Raw genomic sequence first — 24,321 nt, forward strand, 5'->3', positions numbered from 1 at the left:
TTGCTGTAGCTCGTCCTGAACGTTCGCTCGCCGGAACCTTTTCTCCTTTCGCGAGCCAAATGCTGTCGGCCTATGACAGTAACTTCACAAACGCAAATGATCATCGCGGCCACTGTCATTTCCACGTTTTGGGTCAACGACACGAGTCAACTGACATTCGGTTAAGGTTGCGGTCGATGAAAATGCGATGGGAGTACAGTACCGATTGCTCCTGTTCCAGAAGCCCACTACGTATAATGGACTCGGCCCAAAGCCCAAGCTCAAAGCCCAAAAGCTTTTCTTCTTCTTCTTCTCTTCCTTCTTCTTCCTCCTCCTCCGGCCGACGACCGAGGCTTCCAGAGGGAAAAATGGCTGCTTTTCTACCGGACGAGCTGTGGAGGCACGTCCTCGCGATCGGCGTGAAAAGCCCGGCGAAATCGCTGAGCTACAAGGAGCTGTGCTGCGTCTCGATCGCCTGCAGACGCCTCCGCCGGCTCTCCGGCGAGGACTCTCTCTGGTCCCACCTCCTCTCCTCCGATTTCCCTCCCCCGACCTCTCAATCGTCTGCTTCGTCCTCGTCGCCTTCGTCTTCCTGTAAGGCCTTGTACCGGATCAGGTAGTATTCGCGTTTCTCGACACGGAGGTTGCGATTCCGTTTTTTGGTGCTCCGGTTCCTCCGGTTTTATCCTTTTTCGTGTTTCTTTGGCCGGGGGAAAAGGTTCGAGAGGGACAAAGAGAAGAAGAGGTTGGCTCACCGGAGGGCCGTGATGAGGAAGGAGAGCCAAATCGCCGAGCACCTCCGGAGGATTCGAGACATCGAGGCTTCGCTGGCGCGGGAGTCCGACAAGCTCAAGGCCTCCGCTTCTGAGCTGTCGAATCTGCATAAGGTCAGGTGAGGGACTCTTCTTCTTCTTCTTCTTCTTCTTCTGCTGCTGCTGCTTCTGCATGTGGTGATGCGATTACTTGATTTGTACTTGTGGGTGATCATCGGTGGTGTGATTGATCAGGCAAGCGTCGGTGGCTTTGAAGGTGTGGCAGCCTGAGGTCGTTAGGGGGAAGCAAAAGCAGATGGTGTCTCAATGCGCCGTGCCTGTCGAGTCTCGAATCAGTGCGGTCGACATGGAGTTTCGGCTCTGCAAGCAGCAAATTGCCATTTTGCGCAAATCCTATGTGAGTTTTTGAGTACCCATAAAATGTAATTTGATGGGTTATTTGGGGGGAGGCGGGATGAAATGGTCCTCCTAACTGGTCTTTTGATAGGAAGAGGAGAGGAGAAGGCTCGATGCGGCAAAGCGGGAATTGGAGTCGATTGAGTATCATCCTTTGCGGCGTTGTGAACGAACAGGTTCCAATTTAGGCGGCTCTAGTAGTAGGAGGAAGGAGATTAAGAGACCCATAGATGTGGAAGGTTCTGTCTTCCTTCATGTCCTTTACTACTCATTTGATCATCAGCTACCTTTTACTAATTTACTGTGCATAGCAGCATCACGAATTTCCCGTTTACGTTCATCTATGTGCTTATATCTTGCTTTCGAACTACTTGCCTTATGACACTAGAGTTGGCAACAGAGGGAGCAGTACATACAGGATATCTACAGGTCGGGGTGTTTTCGGTGGCTGTGATATTTAGGCTTAAGCTATAACTTGTGTTCAACATTGAAGCCAAAAATTTTTTCCTCCCAGACACACTTGGCCATTCACTTTTGGTGCTTGCACTGAGCCTTGCCACTTCCCTAGGCCAACTTGGATGTTTTTAGATTCGGTGAGATGTGAAATCTGATTAGTGGCCAAATAAATCACCCGCTGGTTGGGTATTAGTTTTTCTGCATTTGAATAACAGTATGCAGCCATGGGATGCGACTTTAACCAGCCAAGCTGCTTTTGGTCATGACTACATAACTTCATAGCAATGTAGGTTATCATCCCTTTGATCTGAAGCCAATATAATTATAGTGTTTATTGGGAGTCTAGCTTGTTGAAATGGGTTCATGATAATTGCTGTTGGTGCAATAGAGAAGTTAACCTCCATGATCCTCACACTGCTCAGACTTGAATGGACATCTAGCCTAATAAACTCAATGCTAACTTGTTTGGTAGCATGTGGACTAGTGGACATAATGTCAATCCACTGGTTTTATTTGAGTGCTGGAATGTTGGTATATTGCAGACTTAGATGACGGTCTTGATGGATGACATTTGTGACTTGTGATGGCTCTGATTCAGTGGTCTCCTAACATTGCCTATTAGAAGGGGCCATCTGTAAAACGGTTGATATATATATATATATATTTTTAATCCAAAGACAGCTCACTCGGCAAGTAGAGAAGCAGCTAGCCCAGTGGTGTAGTAGTCTTGTTTTATTGTTGTCTCGTCTTTCCTGAACAGTGGATCGTAAGGTGGCTTAAATGAACTGGGTCAACTGGTCAATCAATCTGCTATACAGTTCCTTTTCAGTTATTGCATAGTATATAGATGGGTATGTCAGCAAGTTAAGCTGGATCTCAATTGTAAACCTGATTATTTTTTTTAACATAATTATGCACGAACCTCTTATTCATGCTTGAGGTGTTATTTAATTGGTATCTCTTCTATGTTAGCTCTTTTTACTTCTATATGTTTCCACTTTCAGTGTTGAAGCTGGTTATGTCGTTCAAATCCAATTTTTTGGGTCTCTTATCCTCACGCATGCCACTGCATTGGACATAATTCTCTCGTCATTTGGCCTAGCATGACTTTTAAATGTGTTACTTATTGTTCAGGCTATGGGAAACTGGCTAAAACATCCTAAGATGATAGGGTGCCTTTCATCTACATGCTGAGGCTGTGCAAGGTGAATTTCAATGCACTTTGGTTGTGGCAATTACGAGTATGGCTGCCATGATGCATTTATCCAAACTGGTGAACTTGAATGTAGGAGATGTAACCGGTCATGTTTGCATTAAGGTATTCGCCAGTTGAAAGAACCAATTGGGTTTGTGAAGCCGGTGAACCGCAGCTAATAAGGCAGAGGAAGCCGCGGCGGTTTCTTTAAAGCCAGGATTGCTGTAAGAATGTCGTTTGGCTCACAATAGTGACAGCCACCCAGATGAACTTTTCTCCAGGAGAAGCAAATCGAGGAAATGACCAGCTACCGTAGCAAGTGTAGGCATTCTCTTTCTAAGGTCGAGACCTGTTGCGGGTTGGTACTGATACTGCGGTTCGTATGTTTGGCAAGAGGCGCCATGTATCTTGAAGGTGAGAAGGTCATAACAAGTCAGATGCAGATAGTCGGCAAAAACTCCAGCGCAACACGTGGTTGAATCGGTGGCGCGAGATAATCTCTACTATAAAAATGGAGACTAGCTCGTTGGTATCACATCTTCTTTCATTTTTGTCGTGGACCATCTTTTTATGTTTGATGATCCAAAATATATTCACATTCTCCGTAGGCAAAATCCCTGTGTCTTTAATGTTTGTTCCTCATGATTTTTCTTTATGCTTTTCTATAATAAAAAAAAGAAGACTACTCAAAATGTGTCAGATTCATATTTGACCCATTTAAATCATAAATGAATCATATATGGATCACTTACATTTTGAAATTGATCATATATATGGATCATTTACATTTTAAAGATTTACATTTTAAAGAGATTAGTTAAATAGGTCTTAAATGAGTTATATTTAAAAACTTGTCTCGAACCCAATTTTTCCTTTATATTTTTTTTTTTTTTTTATAAAAATCGAGATTAGAATTATTTTTTATATTTCTTTTTTCTTTCCTTTTTTTCTTTGTTTTTCCTTTCTTCTTCCTCCTTCCTTAGTTGGTGGCATTATAATGTAATTTCTAATTTGATAAATCACAATTAAGAAGTTATACATTCTAGCATCCTAGAAGACTTATTATAGAAAATATTATTTTCATGTCAATCATTAACTAATCAAACGTTTTCTTATCAAGATTTTTTATAAAGTATTTCGATTTAAGATTTTTCACTTTTTTTTTTAATTTTACTTACTAATTTTTATTGTTTAATTTGATGTGAAATTTTTTTTTAAGTAATATATATTATGTATGTATAAAGCTTAAAGTGGCTTAAATGGATGGAAGTGAATTTTCCTAAATTAAGCTAAATATTAATATGTTTTGATAATATGAGTCGGATTAGATATAGATATCGGATATAGATAGAGTATGGATAGAATATGAATTGAGTTAGGTATGAATCGTCAAATTTATATTACATGAAAATAGATCAAAACAGATTAATCGACCCAAACCCAACCCATCCATTTGATGGCCCTATTACTAAGCCTAACTTGATTCATGGGTTCTTTAAATTAAATATTTAGCTCCCCACCATCCCTAGACTGTCATTTTCCTACATAATCTACTCGTGAAGTATGTCAAGATCATCGACGAGGATTTTAAAGGATGGAAGGAACCTGCAGTCCATTCATGATACTTTGCCATCGTTTGATGTCATTTATCCATCCAATATCAATCTATGTTAATTTAGGGTCGATTTAGAATGCGTTTGATAACGTTTCTATTCATAAATTATTCTAGAAAAAAAAAAAAGAAAAAACTATTTCTGTTCCGGATAACAATTTTTTATCAGAAAACGCATTTAGTAAACTTGTTCTGATAATAAAAAAATAACAAAAACAAGTTTAGTAAATTTATATTCTTTTTTAATTTTTTTTAATATTTTTTTTAATTTTTTTTTTTTCTTTTTTTCATTTTCTTTTGGCCGGTCAACCATGGTCGACGATCGGCCGATAAGGGCCAACGGCCTCACCCAACCACGAAAAGACTCACCGGGGGCCGGTAACGCTCCAACGAGGTCGTCGACCCTCAATGGCATCGCTAACCCTCACAGCCGATCACCGGTCATGGCCAAGGCCGACGACCAGACTCAAGAAAAAAAAAAAAAAAAAGAAAGAAGAGAGAATTTGTTTCTCCCAATTGTTCTAGAAACAAGAAATAATTTTTTTTTGTTTCTTGTTTCTATTTCAAATTTGTTCCAAGAAACAAAAAAAAAAAAATTAGAATAAAAACACAAACAAATGTTTCTATTTTTTTAAAACAAGAATTTTGTTCTTGAACAAAAAACACGAACACAAACAAACACTGCCTTAATTGCTGCCCTGCACCCATCACGGCACACCCCAGGAATAACAAAATAATGTTTGGCTATTGACGGGTCGCAAGACTCCGAACCACCACTGATGGTACTAACTACATTTTGGGCGTGACTAGCATGAGTGCATCGAACACTTATTACAAGAGTCTTTAACCAAAAAGATAAATACAAGTCCAATCAAGAGCAAGGTATACAATCGCTAGATTACCGTAACCACACTCGACAGCATAGCGAATATGACAATAGCACTGGACTAATTTCTCGCACAAAGGATCTCTTTAACCAGCAAATGGGATTGGCAGGAATCAGCACCCGACTGTTCTAAAATCTAAGGAAAAGAAGACACTAATTCACATTCCTGCCTACTGCAAAAACAGCTAGCTACAAATACAAAGGCTCGTGAAAATGCTATAACTAGGTGTTGATTTGGTTCCACGGCATGGATGCTCACGCAAAGGGATTTCCTCCAATAGAAGCAACAGGCCCCTGTGTCGGGACATTCCTGAAAGACAATAATACGAGACTATTGAGTTGATGATAAGAGTATTGAGAGAGATTTCCGTCTCTGCAGTTACAATCATGACTATCAAGAGTCAAATCTCTAGGCTAAATTTATCACTCTAACCATTTCATCTTTTTCGGTTGATAGATGTCTCTATTCACATAATGGAAATTTGAACAATTTCAGTACTTATCTATAATGATGAAAAACTTCGATAGCATAAATTTTCAATGTGGTCCCATGATTAGATCCTCTCATGAGATATCAAATATCAACAAGACCACTTACGGTATCTGAGAGCTTGGTGCTTGCCCCACCATGAATGCTAGGCCACCTACAAAATTTTAGGCCACGGCATCAGAATTCAGATACAGGAACCAATCAACCAGATATATGTTACTCAATTTGGACGTGGATCCTTTTCTCTCACATGTCACTCCTTTGGATAAATAAATCTCAATTACTGACTAATAAAGATGGAGCTTTAGTCAGATGCTAAGATTTTTTAAGGCAACACGAGAAGCACAGCTACAGGGTAGCTTCACCCACTCAACCCGGTACTGATGTGAATGAGTAGGCAGAAGGGCCAAGGTGTTCAAACAGCTATGCAGGTTAAGCCTTCTGCTTGAGGTTCCCGCAAGCTGGTATGATGGAATGAGGTTTTGACCATGATCCAATCTCACCAAAGTGCAGAACTCTTGAGGATCAGAAAGAAAGCATGCACACACTTTTATGTGTAATAGAAAGAGATACTAAGGTTTAAATTTTATTGGATTCAAAACAAGATGAAGTTCCACTTGTACTAATGCATCTTCGGTTGGATCATCATGTAAATGCTGTCATGCAGTAAAATTATTTTGGGATATAATGCAAAAACCATCCTTAAATTTGCTCTCTATATAAAACACCCTACTCACATTTTAAAACTTACTCCAACCTTAAAAGACTTATTTGCCCTCATGCACACCAAAAATTTACACCAAACCCCTCCCTCACTCTTCTCCTGTCCTTTCTCTCTCCTCACACACACAGGAGCACTGCATAGCAAACTGAGCAAGCCTCCCACGTTGGTTTTTAGTGGGTTTTTTTTTCTTTTTTTTTTTTTTGGTAATTTAGTAAATTATATATGGTTGAAAAGATGCAACTTGAAATCCATTGTAAAAACTGCATATAAGGTGAGGATGGTAATTATATGGGAAGCGAAGTTGAAGTTGGTCTTGACAATTTAGGATTAAAAATGGTTTATCACAATTATTCTATAAATGATCCAAAAAAGTACTACAAAATGTTAAGACGCTGCAGCTTGACGGGATACAATAAAAGAATACAATAAAATTGCAGAACCATGATTTTTCACCAAAAAAAAAAAAAAAAAAAAAAAACAGTATCACAAAGTCACCTGCGCACTATTAAATAGTCCAAATGTAAGAGCATCTACAATTTAAGGACCACAAATAAAAAATAAGTTGATTTCCCATCATTGTGTATGACATATAGGCCACAAACTGCTTAATCCAAGGAGAAGTTAAAGAGTAAAACAAGGACTGCAATGTGGAAAGTCACTACCATGAACAAGTATCCACCGTGGGCGTGTGCAGCCCAGTGGTAAGTGCAGGAAGATGTTGAGAACAATTCAAAATCCCAAACCTGGAGGCTTATACACTATGAAGCCACAAAAGAATATTGTAGCATACCACTTTACAGGACTAGCCTTTTGGCCCACCTAAGTCAGGCTGGGCAGGCCAAAAAGTCCAATTGAAAGGTAAATACAGCTTGACAAAGTTTCATTGACAAAGTTTCATTGAATTCACCTTGTGGAGCAGCTGGAACATAAGGTGTCCCTGGATTCTGGGGAAACCAAGATTCATTTACACCATTAAGTAAGGTGGATGGCAAATGGGCACTAGGCAGTGCAGCTTGCAATGAGCTCATGTCCAAGAACTGCATTGCACAGAGCATGCGCAAAATTAGACAACCTTTTCTTTGAATTTATTTAAACTAGAATGACATAAGATGCTAGGCCGAAGCAAAGTTGGAAATGAGGAAACATCCATTATAAACAAATCGATGACAGTGAAACTGTTATGTCCTCTACCTTTTATTTGTTGTATTTATTCTTTTCAGTTTTTTCAACGTTTGCAATAGCCAGTTGACAAAATGGTTTCCCAGTTTCATCTCTTCGAAGAGATTGCACTAGTTATTTGATGCAACAATACATGAGAACCATCAGTGAGGTTCTGTTCTTACGGTGATAAACATGCTCTATTAAATTTATGAACTGCTCTTTCAAGCATTGTATTGTGTAATTTGAAAAGGATATGCTTTGCTTTCAAGTTCCCAGAGATTCAGAAAACACAACACCAAGCTATAGCGCACCACTAACCTTAGATAGCATTAAGAAAGTTCACACTCCACAAGGAATGAAAAAGGGTCACACCCACCGAAGTGACAAAAAATAAGGGCATCTCACACCAGAACTCTAAAGCTAATGATGTTAAAAATAAAAAAGAGTGAATGAGAATTGAAACCAGAAATATGCCGCATCGTGTCCAGAACTTGCATGACTCACCACATTGTTTTGTTCCAGCTCAGAATCATATGGAAGATCAAACGGGTTTGTTGATTTATAACCTGCTGCATATCCATGTGATGAGGTCTCCACCTGAGGAAGTCCATAATGTATAACCTAAATTCTAAAGGCAATCATAATGCAAAATGGAGCCTGCAACAGGAAATTGATATTCGATGAAGATTACAAGAGAGAGCACCGATTGGTTGCATGACGTCCCCATAACTAAATTTGACTGCACACTTTGACCTGGACATCCAGCAATAGATGTGGACAGCGGTAGCCCATAATCTTTCAAGTCCTGCAGAAAAAATAATTTCAGAATTTACTGAGACTGAGGACATTAGGTTTGACATAGGTACAGGAGATGGGAAACCTGAGAAGCTTCAAAGCCCAAGTACTGATGATCAACACTTGATGGAAGAGGGTGGGTGGCTACTTGTGTCTCACTATTTTGCTTAACACTTTCAGAAGGAAGGTGTTCAGCAGATTCTCCAAATGCATTCCATGGCTAGTTTGAAAAGGAAAGCAAGGGTGGATCATTATGTCACTATAAATCATTGAGCGCAGTGTAAAATTAAACAAACAACAAAATCACAGCAATTTAATAAGATACAAGAAAACAACCATGAATCACCTACCCCAAAAAAATCAACTTATGGAATTATCACATAAGAAAAAATCTCACCTGAGTGCCCGATGTGGTGGTGGCCACTTGACTATTCTCAAGACCTCCATGCCACAGATCTGGTATCGATGAAGGAAGATTCTGGGAACTAGTTTTTTGAGAGATATCCCAATCCATATTTGGATCAAAAGATGAAAAGGGAACAAATTTCTTAGAATCCGTGTCGCCGGAAATTAAGTCGCAAGTTGAATTGTTAGTCCCTAGTGCAGATAGAGTGGAATTAGGAGAATCAAATGTCGCCCATCCTTCATTTTTGTGCTTTGACAGCTCAGGTTCCCTGCTATCCAAGGTCGCATCTGATCGATGCTGTGGAAAATCAGCAAACAAATCCAAAGATGTAGATGGAGGTGCTTGGGGAGTCTGATGTTGTAACGTAGATGGAACTACATTTGTTGGAGTTAACTGAAAAAGATCTAGAGATGGAGCTGTTGATGTGGCGGCTCCCTTGAACAAATCAACAGTTGAGGCTTCAGAACGAACTGGTTCTGGTGCCAGTTGTGACTTGAATAGGTCTACGTTACTTGAACTTGCAGAAACAGTTGACGCAGGAAAACTAGGCATTTTGTCTGGGTGATTTCCAGAAATCTCAGGCTCAGAAATCAAATCTGCTAAACTACCTGAATTAAATGACTGAAGAGACACAGAGTTGCTATCAAATGAACCAAAGCTTCCTAATGATGCAGTTCTCTGTTTAAAAAAAAAAAAAGAGAATTTCCAATCAGATGATTGAAAAAAACAGCTCAAGAATTTTAAACAAGCAGCAAATATTGAGCATCATATGAAATATCACTTAAAATGGTGGAGGACATATTCCACGACCCACAGTCAGAGCAATAAGCAACAAACGAAATATGACTTAAAATGCTGGACATATTCCATGCCAACATTCAAAGCAAAGACAATATGGAAACAATGATCTGCATTCCTACAGAAATCTATAGATAGCAACAGCTGCAGTTCCATATCAAGATTAAGAGTAATAGATTCCATTATAGGAAAGAGAAAGCTTATTTCACCCATTTCAGTTCACAGGATGCATTCTAGTTATAGCTATTTCGTCTATCTGGCAAGCAATATCCTTGCAGATATTCACTCATAGATTTCTAGATGGCTAAATCAGAAAACAACAATAAATAATGCAAATTAGTCACATGAATGATAGTATATGGAAACGGTTCAGATCCAATGCTACAACTGTTGAGGGGGGGAAAAAGAGCAAAATCCTTACAAGTTCTACCAGAGACAGAAATAATAAAAGTTAAAAAAGAGTACTGGAAAGCCTCATGCAGAATGAAACGCCTAATTTATGGGCTGGCACAGTCTAGAAGCCTTCAATATTGTAAGAAATTGTTAGATGCATCTTTTAAGTAATAAGCGTATCAGTATGTTAAAAGTTACACCTAATATATGCACAATCATAATGTTTACAGGACTCTCTGCACATGAATAGAAACTTTAAGAACCCTTAAAGAAGCACAGAAAAATCAACAAACATCAGAAGCAAGAAGTCAGCCACCTATGCCATTACAAACGTTGATTTGCCATCATGCAAGAAATTTTCTAGTAGTTATTTCACCAGATTCTAGATTTTTAGTAGGGTAGGAATCATCTGACTAACAATGGCACAACAAGAAAGCAGTTGAAAACATGTCATGTCAAGCAATAGAAAGTTGACACTCAGCAAATTGCAATTTGCTACAAATGCAACAGATTTATTTAACTACAACCTGAGGATGGGGTATCCCGTTGGCATCTCTTCGAATCGTGCCTCTCGAGATGTATTTGATGTTTGACGACTCAGATTATTCCCTGAAAAATCTCTCGAAAGGTGTCTCTGTGGGCTACCAAATTCACTGTCCTTCTGAAAATTTGGGGACTGAGCATCAGATCTGAATGGATCACCTCCACTAGAAACAGAATAATCTGAGACCCTGGGAACAGAACCTTCATTTGCAAATCTATCCTCATAAGCACGCTCACTTAAACGTCCTGGACTGTAGATCAGACTGGAGATTTTCCCTTCATATAGGCCTCTATCTGAACCAGGTTTTCTTGTAAGAGTAGCACCTTGCCTGCCATACCGCCGTTCTTCATATTGGTTGTCATAAGGTGGACTCTGAGAGTAAGAATGATAAGAGCTGGCACGCCTCATCTCTTCTTCCTGGCTTCTCATGCTCTGTCAAAATTCAGTCAGGGACCTTGTAAGATTATCTGCTATCCAGAAAATGAAGTAATATAAACTAAAAGCAGTGGACTAAATCTCCAGAAATACAGCTTTGAGTGATTTATTTCACTGAAGCCAAGGGAAGAAAAGAGAAAATCCTCAGCATCCTTCAATTGAATTATTCTTCCCTTTTTTTCTGACATACATGGTGATGGTAGTAACATTCTCATTCACCCTTATGAAGGTCATACCAAGAAAATTTTCAGGAGTGAATTTCCAATTCTTTCATTTCAGGAAGATGAAAGGGTTTTCCAATGGCGGCGAGGCCCCACCGGTGCTACCAAGCACCGGAGGGTCGTGTGATCCCCGAAGGGTGATCTCCCTCGGTCATAAAAAAAAAAAGAGAAGGGTTTTCCAACGGACAAATTCAGCTTATCAGAGGCTTAAGTGAGTTTGGGCATATAGAAACATCAACCACTCTAAACAACCACGACAAGCCAAAAACATCACTCGACAAGGCGACCTGCATATCTCTTGGAGGCTTGTCAGAGTTTTTTCCTCCAGCATATCTTCGATCCACATATACAGCCTTTATGAACTCCCGAACCTTATCAACATTGCTGCAATATATGAATGAAAATGTAAAGATGCATGTCATCCATGATGTCGCAATCAGTGACTTGCAGACATAAGGTCAACCTGCTATCAGGCAATCTCTGTCTTTGTGAATCCCAATCCTTCAAATACATTTCCCTTGCACGCTGCAAACACATTAATATCATATCAAATACCATTACTCCAATAGTGGACAATAGTGCACATAAGAGTGAGTCTTTTTACCTGATTACCACCATTTTGAAGCGCTTCAACCTCTTGGGAAGTGAACTTCGCCATGGAGACAGATTTTACGCGATGAGTAAACTCACGGCTGTTTGACATAACAAAACTTAAGTCAGACTACACATGCGAAAGCCACAGACTCAAAATTACACAATGCTGGACGTACAAGATAAAGATGCTAAAATACAAGAAAAAAATGCCAAGATCCATGCCAGAAGAAGCAGTTAACACACTCCAAGAAGCACTATCACATTGTAAAGTATCTTGATCCTCAAGTTGCTAATGGCATAAAAATATAATCACCACCAGAAGCATAAGTGAAGGGATCACTGAACAGTCAACATAGTTCAAGACCTCCCCGTAAAACAGTAATGCGAAAATACTTAAAACAGAAACAAGGACCCAACAGAGCTGAAGTTCTTTTCCAGCCAAGACTCCCACAGAAAAGGCTAACTACCACCCAACGACGCAGAAAATGCAGGGCTGGGCTTCCGGCTTCTTTTCTCCTCAAGTTCACCACCACCACCACGAAAGCCAACTCATTTCACCTAATTACTCACTTCCCAAAACTGGGTAACTGACTGATACACAGCCAACCACCAGAAAACGCCGGGCGCGTAAACACAATAGGGACGGGAGCGATAGAACCACTCACTGTATTCCGCTGCAAGTCGTGCAGATGAAAGTCCAAAAGGTCGTACAAACATACTGAGGACCCTGCACGGTGAGAATTCACAGATCAGGATCAGCAGAAAGCGCTACCCAGCACCCCTTTTTTTTTTCCCTACCAATAGCAAACCCGGCGATTGCACTGAAAACGCCGAGCAGAGAACTAGAAAAATTCTCACCAAGCTGTTGCAGTTGATGCATCTCCGGTTCGGGGGCAGCTTCATGAGACCCCGGATGATCTTCTCGTTCCGCTCCTCCTCTCTCCTGCTCCCCATTTCTCGAGCGAATCCCACTCCCGACAAGACCACCAAATAAAAGAAGAAATTCGAAACCCTAGACCCTCCCCAAAATTCGAATCGAATCCCCCCTCGGAAATCCCGATAAAATCTAGTAAAAAATCAACCGAGAACAAGCTTAAATCTCCGAGGACGAAGTGCGAATATCGCACGCCGAAAATCCCCAAAAAAAATGAAAAATCGGAGATGAACAGCCGTCGATCCGAGGGCGGAGCAGGCCTAGGGCTCGAAGGCGAAGGGGATTTCTCGAGAGCTGGAGTGGAGGAACAGGAAGGAACTCGGAAATCAGCTGGAAGCTCGATAATGATGAGATTCCAGAGAGAGAGAGAGAGAGAGAAAGCCCGTACGTTTTTGGGTTTCAAAAGTTCGTTCCTTTAATTTAATTTCATGCAGCACACACACGATAATTTCTGGTCGTTTTTAAACTCGATCGTTGCAAATTTTTTTTTTTTTTTTTTGAAGTCCCTATGTCACGGAAAGGCGCTGTAGATTGATAGTGTCGCTTGGATTAAACTAATGGCCTTTCCATCCAAGTCAATTTTGACGGACCATCATCGGGTAGGAGTTACGATCATTGGTGGTAACGATTTGGATTTCGTTGCTTTCGTTGACCTACCAGCATCTGATAGGGCGCACAATCTTCTTTTCGCGTGACCATTATTAACCTTTTTGACGGTTGAAAGATGCAGTGTTTGGTTCGACTTTCGCAAGCAACTTTGGATGTCGAAAGATTCTTAGTAAAATTTAGTTCAACCGCATTTGATAAGCTATTTTGAATAGTTTTTTGAAATGAACTAGTTAATATTGAGAAGGCTTAAAGTTCACTGCTAATATGAATTGAGTTTTCGAGTAAAAGGCAGATTGGAAATGCTAACTAACATTGAATTTTCAACATTTGGCCAAATGCTAAAACTTATTTTTATTTTTCAAAATTACTCTCACCATTTCTTTAAATTTCCGATTCTGTCCCTCCTTACTTTTTTTTTTTTTATTAAAAAAGGTCCAGAAGGTCTAGCGAAAAGCTATGGTTGTCGACAAGCCAAATCTAGCATCGACGATCGTTGATCAAAGTCGCTGAGGTCGTGCAACCTCTGATGAGGTCACAACTTCAAGCAACCTAGGCAATGTGTAACGAGGTGACCGCCGCTTGAGTCTCACGGCCTTAAGTGGCCCTCACTGAGTCGCGCAACCCTCGTCGAGGGTTGCTTGAGGTCCGGTGACCTCGATTGAGCACTAACAACCGAAGCCCTTTGTCAGACCAACAAAGGCTTTGGTCTTTTTTTTTTAAATATATATATTATTTTTTTAACATTATTGTCAAAATTTATATTTAAAAAGTTGTATACATTATTTTTTCAATTTTAAACAAATAAAAATTAAAAAAATTAATATTAATCATCTAAGGGCTTTTTGAATGTGTTTTTTTACTCAACGGCAGTTTTCTCAAAATGTTAATTATCGAATGGCCTTTAAATTTCTCCAATAGGCTTTCAAAATAAAGAACCAAACACATCCTTAGAGGCTGGAGTTATGGTATTTGCTAACACAATCTCAAAAGTTTTACGTGTAAACTTTTGCTTGGCAGATGCTTAAAAACTTGGGTAACTTCCACTCGACTTTGAGCCTCGTCAAGTATTTTCGGAATGTTACTTCAAGGGCGAATGGACTTCTCTTTTTCCATAACTTTGCCATTGGTATACTGTCAAAATCCTAGTTTTAGCCTCGTCCTCGCTTCTCTACGTAGATCTGACTAGCGATGTGAGGACTTGGGATGAAATAAGATCTGACCGACGTCCCGCGACAATGGTGGCCCGTCATCTAGGGTTGCACATCACCGGTATTGTCTCGCCTGGGTTCGCACGATCCTGCTAAGAATCGCATGATAGGAGGGTCGAGGAGGTGCCGGGGGGGTGGCGGCAGACGAGCTTTGGCAAATGTTTGAAGCTTTGGGAAACGTCGACACTTGCGAGGCCAAGCTTTCTTCTCCGCCCAAAGGAAAAGTTGAAGCTGAGCAATATAATATTAAGTGAAACATATGTGGAATTAAAGGTCCTTTGCGTTTAAGAATCATTTTCCCAAAGCTCACTGGCCAAACGTAACTATAGTTTGACAAAGCTTTAAGAGAGTTTTTGAGAGATTCAATTCTATTTCCAAAGGCCTTTAACGTAGGACAAATTTGGAAGTGCTTCGAGTTTTGAGCATTTCTAAAATGTATATACATTTTTTCTTCCAACTTTACCCTCACTAACCTTTCATAATTCTATGATTGTCCTCACCTTATGCTATGTCACCACTGAGGGTTTGGGCCGTTGGTGAGGTCAGATTTGGCTCCTGACGAACCACTCCAGCGCTGGCCAACTCCTCTGAGGTAGGACGACCTTAGGCGAGGCAACGTGGCTGCTAGATTTGATTGGCAATTGAGTTCCACAAGCAAAAGTTTTAAGAATTATTTTTATATAAAAAACAACTAGCAAAAGTTCTTTATAATTTATGATTTTTTTTAAATGGCACTCAAATCAAAGTTGCTTCCCAATTTATTTTTAAATATACTTCACCAAAAGCCATTTGCATTTAAAAAGAAAAAAAACCTTTCATGATTTTACATTTTTCCCAAATGCTTTCCTCTATAGTGAATGCATCCAATCCCGCCATCCCCTTTAAAGTGTCTTGAAAGGTGAACATTTACTAATACTCAGAAAGATTCCTTGGGGTGAAATTCACTTCCCAAGTTTCGAATTACCCTTGAATAGGGGTTCGGTGCTTTCGATAGCGTATCAAACAAATGCCATGGTACACCTTGGTTTCCCGACTTCAAGCCATCACCTAGAGCAAAATATATCTCATGAATGGCATAACTCCATCAGTGTTTCCTAAAGTACTTTTCTATCTTTGATGTTATTCACGTGTTCTTTATTACAAGCAAAAATGACACAAATAATTAATGGATTTTGATTGAATGTGCAATGTAATTATTGAACTCTTACTTTGTTTAATGAGGTCCATGAACTTTAACTCAATATTTAATGTGATCTCTAAAATTTTAAATTATTTAATGTGATCTTTGAATATTTGGTATATATTTAATTTAATCTCTAGACTACATAAAAATATTCGATATAGCCCCTAAACTTGAATTAATAGATAGACAACACTACAAATTAAATTTTTAGAGACGCACTATACATTGGCCAAAATTCAAAACCATTTGTATCATCATTCCTTGTTTCAATTATTTTTAATAAGCTTTTGCAAAGTTCTCTACCAAGGATCTTCTTCCCTATTTATTAATTCAAATTGTAGAATTGGGAATATGACATTAATTACCAGTACACTATCGATCCAATGGACTACTCTTACTGATGAGCTAGAAGTTCAATCCCCAATCCAGTGGTGAATGAGTGATTGAAGGTCTGTCGAGGTGGCCATGGAGGTCCAATGAGTGGTGCATGACAGTTTTAAGTATTAATGTTGCTGTAGTCGGGTCGTCGCTGGTTTTATTGTATTCAAATCTGAACTGCTTGAACTAAACATAGAAATTGTTAGAGGCAACAATGGCTTTGAAAGCGAGGATCATAAATGGGTTGAGAATGAATTTACAAAAAAAACCCGATAAAACCCATTTTGTTTGGACTTTTTGTTTTTAAATTCATTTATGACTCATATCTTAATTTTTAAGGCGACTCATATATCACCCATTTTCGTAAATGTGATTTAAAATATTAGTCTCTAACCCAATTTGTCAGCTCTATAACACACTCAAGCTTCGGCACTATCTCCAATGTTGTTTTTTAATAGAAACTTTAAACAATTCAATTGAACAACAACAAAAATTTAGCGATAACAGTGGGTACTAGACAAAAGTTCATTGATGCCATCACACTAATCATAAAAATTATAGGGATGTCAATGGGTCCAATCGAGTTTTCATGATACCCGATCCGATTCCACGTGAAAACACTGCCCATGTGTTCTTGGCCCACCCAACCCAGATGGTATATACCCACATGATCGGGACGGGTTGATACAATTCGAATCAAGTCGTGTTTAGCCGGTTTCTTTTGACAACCCTTGTAAACCAAAGACATTTTATAGCATTTGATCTCGGCATTTGGGGCGTGTTGGATAACGTTTTTGTCTCGGGGAACAATTTTTGAACATAAATAATTTTTTTGTTTTTGTTTTTGAACAATTTCGAGTATAAGAATGCAATTTCTAAAAAGAACGAAAATACGTTTGGTAAATTTATATAATTTTTTTTTGTTTCTTTTTAATTTTTAAATATTTTAAATATTTTTTTCTTTTTTTTTTTGATCGGTGCCGCCTCGGCCATGGCTAGTGATCGGCTAACAAGGGCCAGCGGCCTCGCCCAACCACGGCGAGGCTCGCCGACCCTTGGTGAGGCCAAGCATCGTCGTGGCTAGGCAAGCTTGAGCTCACTCAGATCTGGAGAGGCTGAGCTCACAAGGGGCCGTGTGACGCTTAAGATCGCCGCCCCTTAACGGCCGGTCACCTGCCATGGTTAAGGTTGGCGACTGGCTAAAGAAAAAAGAATAAGAAAAAGAAGTATTTCTCGAAATTGTTTCTAGGAATAAGGAACAAGTTTTTTCTACTTCTTTATATCTGTTCCGAAAAAAAATATATTTTTTTTTATTTTCAGAAACAAAAGTGTAGATAAATGCGTTTCTCTTCTTTTTTTTATTCCTCGAGACAAAAGAACAGATAATTTTGTGCCAGAGAACAGAAAGACAAATAAACAAGCAGGGCTTTGCTTGCCCTCCACTTAGCAAAGTCTTAGGAGTGCCGCTGTCCGAAAGCTAGAAGCTTCTTGCTGTTTCCACCAAAATCAAATCCCACCTCGGACCCAGTGGGCCGTCCGATTTGAAGACCGGGACGGAATCCAACGGCCGCCAGTAGATCGCTCGCGCTACCAAAAACTGTAACCCGAACCCTCTCTCTCTCTCTCTCATCGTTAGTTCCACCCACCAAATTTTCACTTCGGTCGCTCCCCCTTATCTCCTCCGCCACATGGCCACCGTCGCGACAGCTCCGGCCACCGTCGCCAGAGCCCCCCCGCGGGCGGCCGCCGTCTCGTTGGCGCCGGCGACGAGGGCGCGCGTCTCGTTCAGAAGACGGAGCCTCTTCGCGCCGGCCCGCGTCGCCTCCGTTGCTCTCTCCGGCATTTCTCCTCTCCGGTTCGCCGGTTTCGTGCCCTTCGCCGCCGCCGACGACGTGGGAGCCACCGAAACCGAGGAGGAGGTCGTGGAGCCACAGGTCGAGGTACGTCCTCTCCATTGAAGAGATCGGTTTCCTTTCGTTTTTCTTATCTGAACATGTCAAGCTGCGAGGGGGGCAATTGGGCGACATCCTTAAGGTTGATACTTGTTCTTGGGCTGAAATGAGATTGCAGAGAAGTTTTTAGTGGAGGAGCGAGTGATTCCAGTTGACCGTGTCTTTGATATAATTCATGAATGTTATCTGTTCTTCAGTCAGCTGAATATTTTGATGCATTGTTTGGAATTCAGTTCTTTTGATTGAGAAGCTGAATTTAAAAACTATCTGGGTACGGTAAATTATGGGAGTTTGAACATTGAGGCTTTCTTTAGTTTGATATTGAAGATGACGAGCTGCCTTTTGCTTTCGAAAGAATTGTGATGAGTATCTTTAAGGATTGAACTGGAATATAATCAACGAGGAGGATCATCATATATGGTCTAGCCAAAGTTGACTTAATGGTATCTGAATACGGAGTTCTCAGTCTGAGATATGTCAGTATAAACTAGATAGAGTTTAGATGGAAATGAGCCATTGGAGATTGGGTATCTCATGTACTTTGCTGTTCTTTTTGCATTACATTGAAGAAAGTCATAGCATTTCTAGTAACTAGATTAGCCATTTGTTATAGCAGAAAAGGTAAGGGCTGATTTAGTTAACTATCATTCTGAAAAACTCTGGAATGACTCTATGTACATTTTCTTATCATTGACACATTAAGGGCATTGAGCACCAGTCTGAGAAAGTATAGCACAATAAATCTCGAAATACAAGATTGAATGTATGGCAATGCCAGTGGCGTTTAACAATGTCTAGGTGAAATTATAGAATAGCTGGAGAATTATAATGATTTACCCAATCCTCTAGGAATGGAAACTGGGACTAATCATCGTTCAGTGTGACAGGAAGGAGATGATGGATTGTTTATTCATCAATGAATTATCTAATTCTTGAATGCTTTGTAACATCATATACTTTTCAGTTTCAAAAGGTCAACATTTTGAAGTCTGCGTGAACTTTCTCAGATAATAGACTGATGTATGTTTGGCGTGGTTTGAGAGTTCAATCAATCTGATGAAGTTCCTGCAGTTATCTGGCTTTCTTTACTTTTGTATTTCCTTCTCAACACCGGTTCTCCTTCTATTGAGAGAGGGGACTTAATGATCATTTTGAAGAAGGAACTAAGTTAAAAGAAGAGAAAGTGGAAAATTGCTTGTCAATGTGGATGCATTGATAGACATTGTAGGTGCTTTGTCTTGTAATTGAGTTCTTTTTTGTTTATTGAGCTTGATTTGTGTATGGGTTCTACCTCATCCTATATTGAGTTTCTCTTTACCTATGAAAAAAGAAAAAAAGAAAAAGGAACTGGATGATCACATCATAATTTGTATCATTTAAGATTTGTTGGGTTTATCAGAAATTGCTCTTTGGGAATTTCGCCAGTAGTGTAATAATGATGTGAATGGGGCTCTTAAGGACAGATGCTCAGTCATGTCCTTCTGATTTTTATCAAGCAAAGAATCGTTTGTGTAGCCGGTCACTGTTGCTCTTTGAAGTTGATGTTGGTTGAAAACTTGAGACATTGCATCTTCCAAATTTTATAAACCAACAAGGTTTCCAAAAGTTGGTTTAATAAGTGTTGTGGCTTAGTTCTAAAGAACATTTGACCAAGCCAAACCCTCTGTGTTTAACTACTTCTCTAGAAACCCACCCATCTCTGTTATAGCCCATCATATGGTAAACAGCTTTTATATACCTTCTCACATTCCTAGCATTACTCTTGGGAAGCATCTTGTCTATGACAGTATTCTAACAGGTTAGTTAACAGGGTGATGCTGATGGTGCTGTTGTCTCAGAAGATGGTGCTGCAGCTGATGAAATTACTGATACTGAAGAAAAAGCTGCTTCAGCTGTTTTAATATCACTTCAATCCTATAAAGAAGCTTTAGCAAGTAACGATGAATCAAAGGTTGCTGAAATTGAAGCTTTCTTAAAATCCATTGAGGATGAGAAAAGCGCTCTTGAAAGTAAGGTGTCACGTTTGTCAGCTGAATTGTCTGTGGAGCGGGATCGCATTCTCAGGATTAGTGCAGACTTTGAAAATTTTAGAAGGAGGACTGAGCGAGAACGTCTTTCCCTGGTAACAAATGCCCAAGGAGAGGTAGTAGAGAATCTGTTGCCAGTCTTGGATAATTTTGAGAGAGCTAAAGCACAGATTAAAGTGGAGACCGAGGGAGAAGAAAAGATAAACAATAGCTATCAGAACATATCTAAGCAGTTTATAGAAATTCTTGGCTCACTTGGTGTTGTTCCTGTGGAGACAGTGGGGACTCCTTTTGATCCACTAGTAAGTTATCTAGCTTGCTTCTCACATGAAAGGCTTGCTTTCTTTTCAGCTTTTTAGTTGCTTATCCTGGTAAAAATATACTGCTGGCTAATTGAACTTACCTCAATGATGAACAAAATTCTGTTGCCCTAAATGATAGCCACATTTTCATTTAGACATTTAAGATATAACTTGTTTCTCCATTCAGCATCTAAGTTTGCATGAGGTCCCCTAGGAGAATTGTATGTCGAGGTAGAATCCTTGAACTGAAGTATTTTGGTTATTTGAAAAATAAAAGGATATTACACCACTCCTTGCTCAAAGGCTGCTTCAGCATCTGCAACAGTAGTAGCATCTTCTAACTATTAACACCTAAAATAGCCAAGGGAGAGGGATTCCAATCATCAAAATATGCTTGATTGAAACGGTTGCCTACTCCAATTTCTTCAAATGGTGTAAAGACCAAACTTTGAGTAATTGGCATTATGCAGGTGAACTACCGAGTTGGCTCGAAATTCAGTCGAGTACTTGATGAACTCTTTCGAGCGATTGGTGAAGTTACTTCAGGTTTCTTGAAGACCTGGATTCGCTTTTAAGTTCAACAAATCTCGATTGGTTTGGGCCAACTTGGTGAGTTCACACATGCTGTAGACATTAATGACCCTATACTTAGAAGAGGTATGAGGGGTATGGGATTCCAAGAAAGTTTTATTACATCCCACTCATCAACAAGGTTTCTGCCAAGACTTCCAATTAGAATTCACTCTTTGATTCTTTTATCTGATATTCTCATTTTCTTGCTCCTCCTTTAAAAAAGCTGCATGAGGCTATTATGCGGGAGGAGTCTACAGAATATGAAGAAGGCATCATCCTTCAAGAATTTCGCAAGGGGTTTAAACTTGGTGAAAGACTCTTGCGTCCATCAATGGTGAAGGTATCAGCTGGTCCAGGGCCTGCAAAGCCAGAAGCAGCACCAGCTACTGAAGAAGAATCAAATGATGCGGAAGAAGTCCCTGTGGAAGGCAGTGCAGAAACAGAGTCTGGCTAAGTGTTGACAGATATATTTTGTCTTCAATTTTGACATGGAGCAGCAATTGCGATAATTTTCTCAGCTTCAACTATAGGGGTAGCTTTTTGGGATGCCAACGTCTGAGTATAAATGCTGTTGTTGTTCCTTGGTTGTATTTTTAATGGAGGAGCTATACTGGTTTCAAGTAACGGAAGTCACTCAGAAGTCGCCCGAGCAGCAGTTTTCTTATGCATGCAATTATGAAATTTTTTGGGTCAGATCTTCTGTAATACGACCAGGTATAAGTTGTTTAGAGAAGGCAAACTCCTTTACTACAATTTCCCATTGTCGGGCTGATAAGGGACGACTGATCTCTGTTATAGCTCTTTTTTGGCCAAGTTTTTGAGAGTGCATCTTTAAACTTGCTCATTCTTTTTCGCCTTTTATTTGTTTTCTTTCCTTTCTCAGGTCTTTTATGTCTATTAAATTTGCTGAATCCAGTCTGGCTGTTTTAGGATCTATAATGTCGTCACTCAAGGCTGGTGGCTCTTAGGGGATGCTCTTGTTGGTCACTTGATTATCTGATAAAGATTATTTACTCTTTTCTTTGAAAAAGCTGCTCCTCTCTCTTATGTGGCACGGACACCTTCGGAAGCCTTCGTGTCGTGTCCGACACTCCGACACGCTCCGACGCATCCTGACACGCCCTGACACGCGGTCAACGAGTGTCGAAAAATCCGACACGTGGTCAACTCTTTCCGACACACAAGTCCAGAATTTCGACACACAATTCCGACACATATGGGTCAATTTTAAAAATTTCTAATACTTGAGGGGTCAAAATATAAATATACACAAAAGAAGTAATAAAAGAAGTAATAAAATTTCTATAAATATATACGCATGGGGTCAATTTTTTTTTTTTTTTCAGTTTTGTTTTTTTAGAATTGTTTTATTTTTTTAAAAAGTCTTTTACTATAAAAGAAGTAATAAAAAATGCTATATATGATAAATAAATAAATTTAAAAATATCATTTCAGCATTTTTCTTTAAACAATGTTTTTTCCTCTAAGTTTTGTGTATTATTGTAACAAATTAAAATAATGAATGATATTATTTAATATTTTTCGTGTAAATTAATTCTAGGCTATTTTTATTATTATTTATTTATGTATTTATATATAAAAATATATTTAATATATAAAATATCGGAACGTGTCGAAATTCTCTGTTTGGCGTGTCATGTCGTGTCATGTCGCGTGTCACGTGTCCGTGTCGGTGCTACATAGCTCAGCAGACCCCCACACCACCGAGCCTCCGTCTCGATCATCGAGCCAGGCCAACCTTGCCATCAAGGCCTTCACCACTTGCCGCTATACGTGTTTTGTAACAAGCTTGCTTTCGGCGGCATGGGCACATGAGCTGTGCTAGGTCTGCCTCATGCCCAAAAGGGCCACAACACGCCTCGCGAGCTCTGCAGCATGGCTTGGCCATGGTCGTGGGAGTTTTGTAGCAGAGCTCGGCGTTTAGCAGCCGTGGCCGTGCGAGCTCTACTAAAAAAGCTCACTCATGGCCGCTTTTGAGAAGAAGAAATAGAAAAAGGATGGAGAAACGTTGAAGTTTGAAGAGAGGAAAGTTGATTCTTGCCCTATTGATTCTTAAACCTGGCCTCTACGCCATGACATTACTGGAGTCTGAAGTAAAAGATGAATATCACTTTGAATGAACATTGCCAGCCACTCCTTGAATACGTTTGTCAAAAATCCCACAATCATCTATAAGAATTGTTAGGTTTATTTTATATTACTCCATAGCGTTAGCAAGTTAACCTTATTTATGTTTTTGGCCCATGTAGTTGAACAAGACTTAACCTAAGACTATAAATACTTGTTTTGATCTCAATAATAATGTATTCTCTTTTTTAACCAATAACATGGTTCGTGAGAGAGAACGTATGATCACGCCACCATCGCAAGGGTTCCTAGCCTTGTTGTAATCACGGACAAGAATGTCTTGCCCTCTCGTCTCTCTTGCCTCGCGCTGCCCTATTGACAAGTTGTACACTCCCTGTTGCAATTATCACTAGCATCTCTATTCTAGAAATAGTTTGGGATCAATCTATAGTTAAGATGTTCATCTTTTTTTTCCCTTAGAGTTTGTTTCTTTGAGGTGTGTTTTGATTAGTGTTGGGTTGTTTGTGGTGATGTGGTGATTGAATCTCAAAGCTGTGATGGTTTGGGTGAGATTCATGTCTGTTCGTGGTGTTTTTTTTATCATTGTGGTTACCGACTAGTCAACTAGGTCCCGGTGAACTACCCGTATGCAAGGGTTGCTCACTTATAGTTGACTAATAGTAATTTCAGGTGCTTTCAGTGGTGTTGGGGTAGTAGCTTGCAGTGTTTTATTCTTGGTTTGTGAATATGTCTACTAATCCAACAAGCTCTTTGTCTATTGGTTTGGGGTGATTTCCACTGTTGTTACTCGTGATTCAGGATCATTTGATGCTTATCATAGCGGTACTCGTGATATGATACACTTACATACTACTTGGTCAAGTTGGATGGTATTAGTTATCCTACTTGGTCAATGGCTCTTTCTACTTCTATTTATGCTAATCATCAGTCTAGATTGCTTGAAGCAAAACCGCCTGCACATCTGACCACTCTAGAAGAATGAAAGGTCACTAATGCTGTGTTGTATACTCTTTTATGGGGAAGTATGGCTGAATCTGTCCGCCATCTTTTCATGGATTGTGCAATAGCCCATGAGGTGAGAATAAAATGTGCTTTACTCTATTTTGGACATAATAATTTGAGTCGAGTTTGTGATATGTGGGAGGCTTTATCTGAAACTAAAATTGGTGATGTTGGGTTGGTAGAGTG

General features: G+C 39.7%; 3 protein-coding genes across 6 annotated transcripts; 2 read left to right on the top strand and 1 right to left on the bottom strand.

Moving 5' to 3' along the window:
- The first annotated feature begins 293 nt into the window (after window positions 1-293).
- LOC104425313 (F-box protein SKIP24) lies at window positions 294-3,439 on the top strand. 3 transcript variants are annotated; one of them, XM_010037974.3, is made up of 6 exons: window positions 294-595; window positions 698-871; window positions 987-1,149; window positions 1,240-1,387; window positions 2,739-2,809; window positions 2,923-3,439. In XM_010037974.3, exons 1-5 carry the CDS (start codon window positions 348-350, stop codon window positions 2,765-2,767), a joined length of 762 nt encoding a protein of 253 aa, XP_010036276.2. In that variant the 5' UTR covers window positions 294-347; the 3' UTR covers window positions 2,768-2,809; window positions 2,923-3,439. The 3 variants fall into 3 exon arrangements, with proteins under 3 accessions (XP_010036276.2, XP_039162811.1, XP_010036275.2); XM_039306877.1 differs by having other exon boundaries at window positions 2,934-3,439; XM_010037973.3 differs by having other exon boundaries at window positions 295-595; window positions 2,894-3,439.
- A 1,784-nt stretch (window positions 3,440-5,223) lies between these two features.
- LOC104425315 (probable ADP-ribosylation factor GTPase-activating protein AGD14) lies at window positions 5,224-13,216 on the bottom strand. The gene is given in 14 exon segments (XM_010037976.3): window positions 5,224-5,607; window positions 5,896-5,941; window positions 7,419-7,548; window positions 8,177-8,269; window positions 8,376-8,477; window positions 8,553-8,687; window positions 8,865-9,551; window positions 10,592-10,705; window positions 10,708-11,040; window positions 11,552-11,648; window positions 11,728-11,789; window positions 11,869-11,956; window positions 12,524-12,585; window positions 12,717-13,216. Coding segments are annotated over 14 exon segments (2,100 nt in total). The 5' UTR covers window positions 12,813-13,216; the 3' UTR covers window positions 5,224-5,552.
- Window positions 13,217-17,785: 4,569 nt separating this feature from the next.
- LOC104425316 (protein GrpE) lies at window positions 17,786-21,868 on the top strand. Of its 2 annotated transcripts, XM_010037980.3 has the most exons (4): window positions 17,786-18,110; window positions 19,933-20,451; window positions 20,922-21,060; window positions 21,248-21,389. In XM_010037980.3, exons 1-3 carry the CDS (start codon window positions 17,859-17,861, stop codon window positions 21,024-21,026), a joined length of 876 nt encoding a protein of 291 aa, XP_010036282.1. In that variant the 5' UTR covers window positions 17,786-17,858; the 3' UTR covers window positions 21,027-21,060; window positions 21,248-21,389. The 2 variants fall into 2 exon arrangements, with proteins under 2 accessions (XP_010036282.1, XP_010036281.1); XM_010037979.3 differs by lacking the exon at window positions 20,922-21,060 and having other exon boundaries at window positions 17,788-18,110; window positions 21,248-21,868.
- The last annotated feature ends 2,453 nt before the right edge of the window (window positions 21,869-24,321 follow it).

This window comes from Eucalyptus grandis, chromosome 2, assembly GCF_016545825.1.
Source record: "Eucalyptus grandis isolate ANBG69807.140 chromosome 2, ASM1654582v1, whole genome shotgun sequence".
NCBI classification, from domain to species: domain Eukaryota; kingdom Viridiplantae; phylum Streptophyta; class Magnoliopsida; order Myrtales; family Myrtaceae; genus Eucalyptus; species Eucalyptus grandis.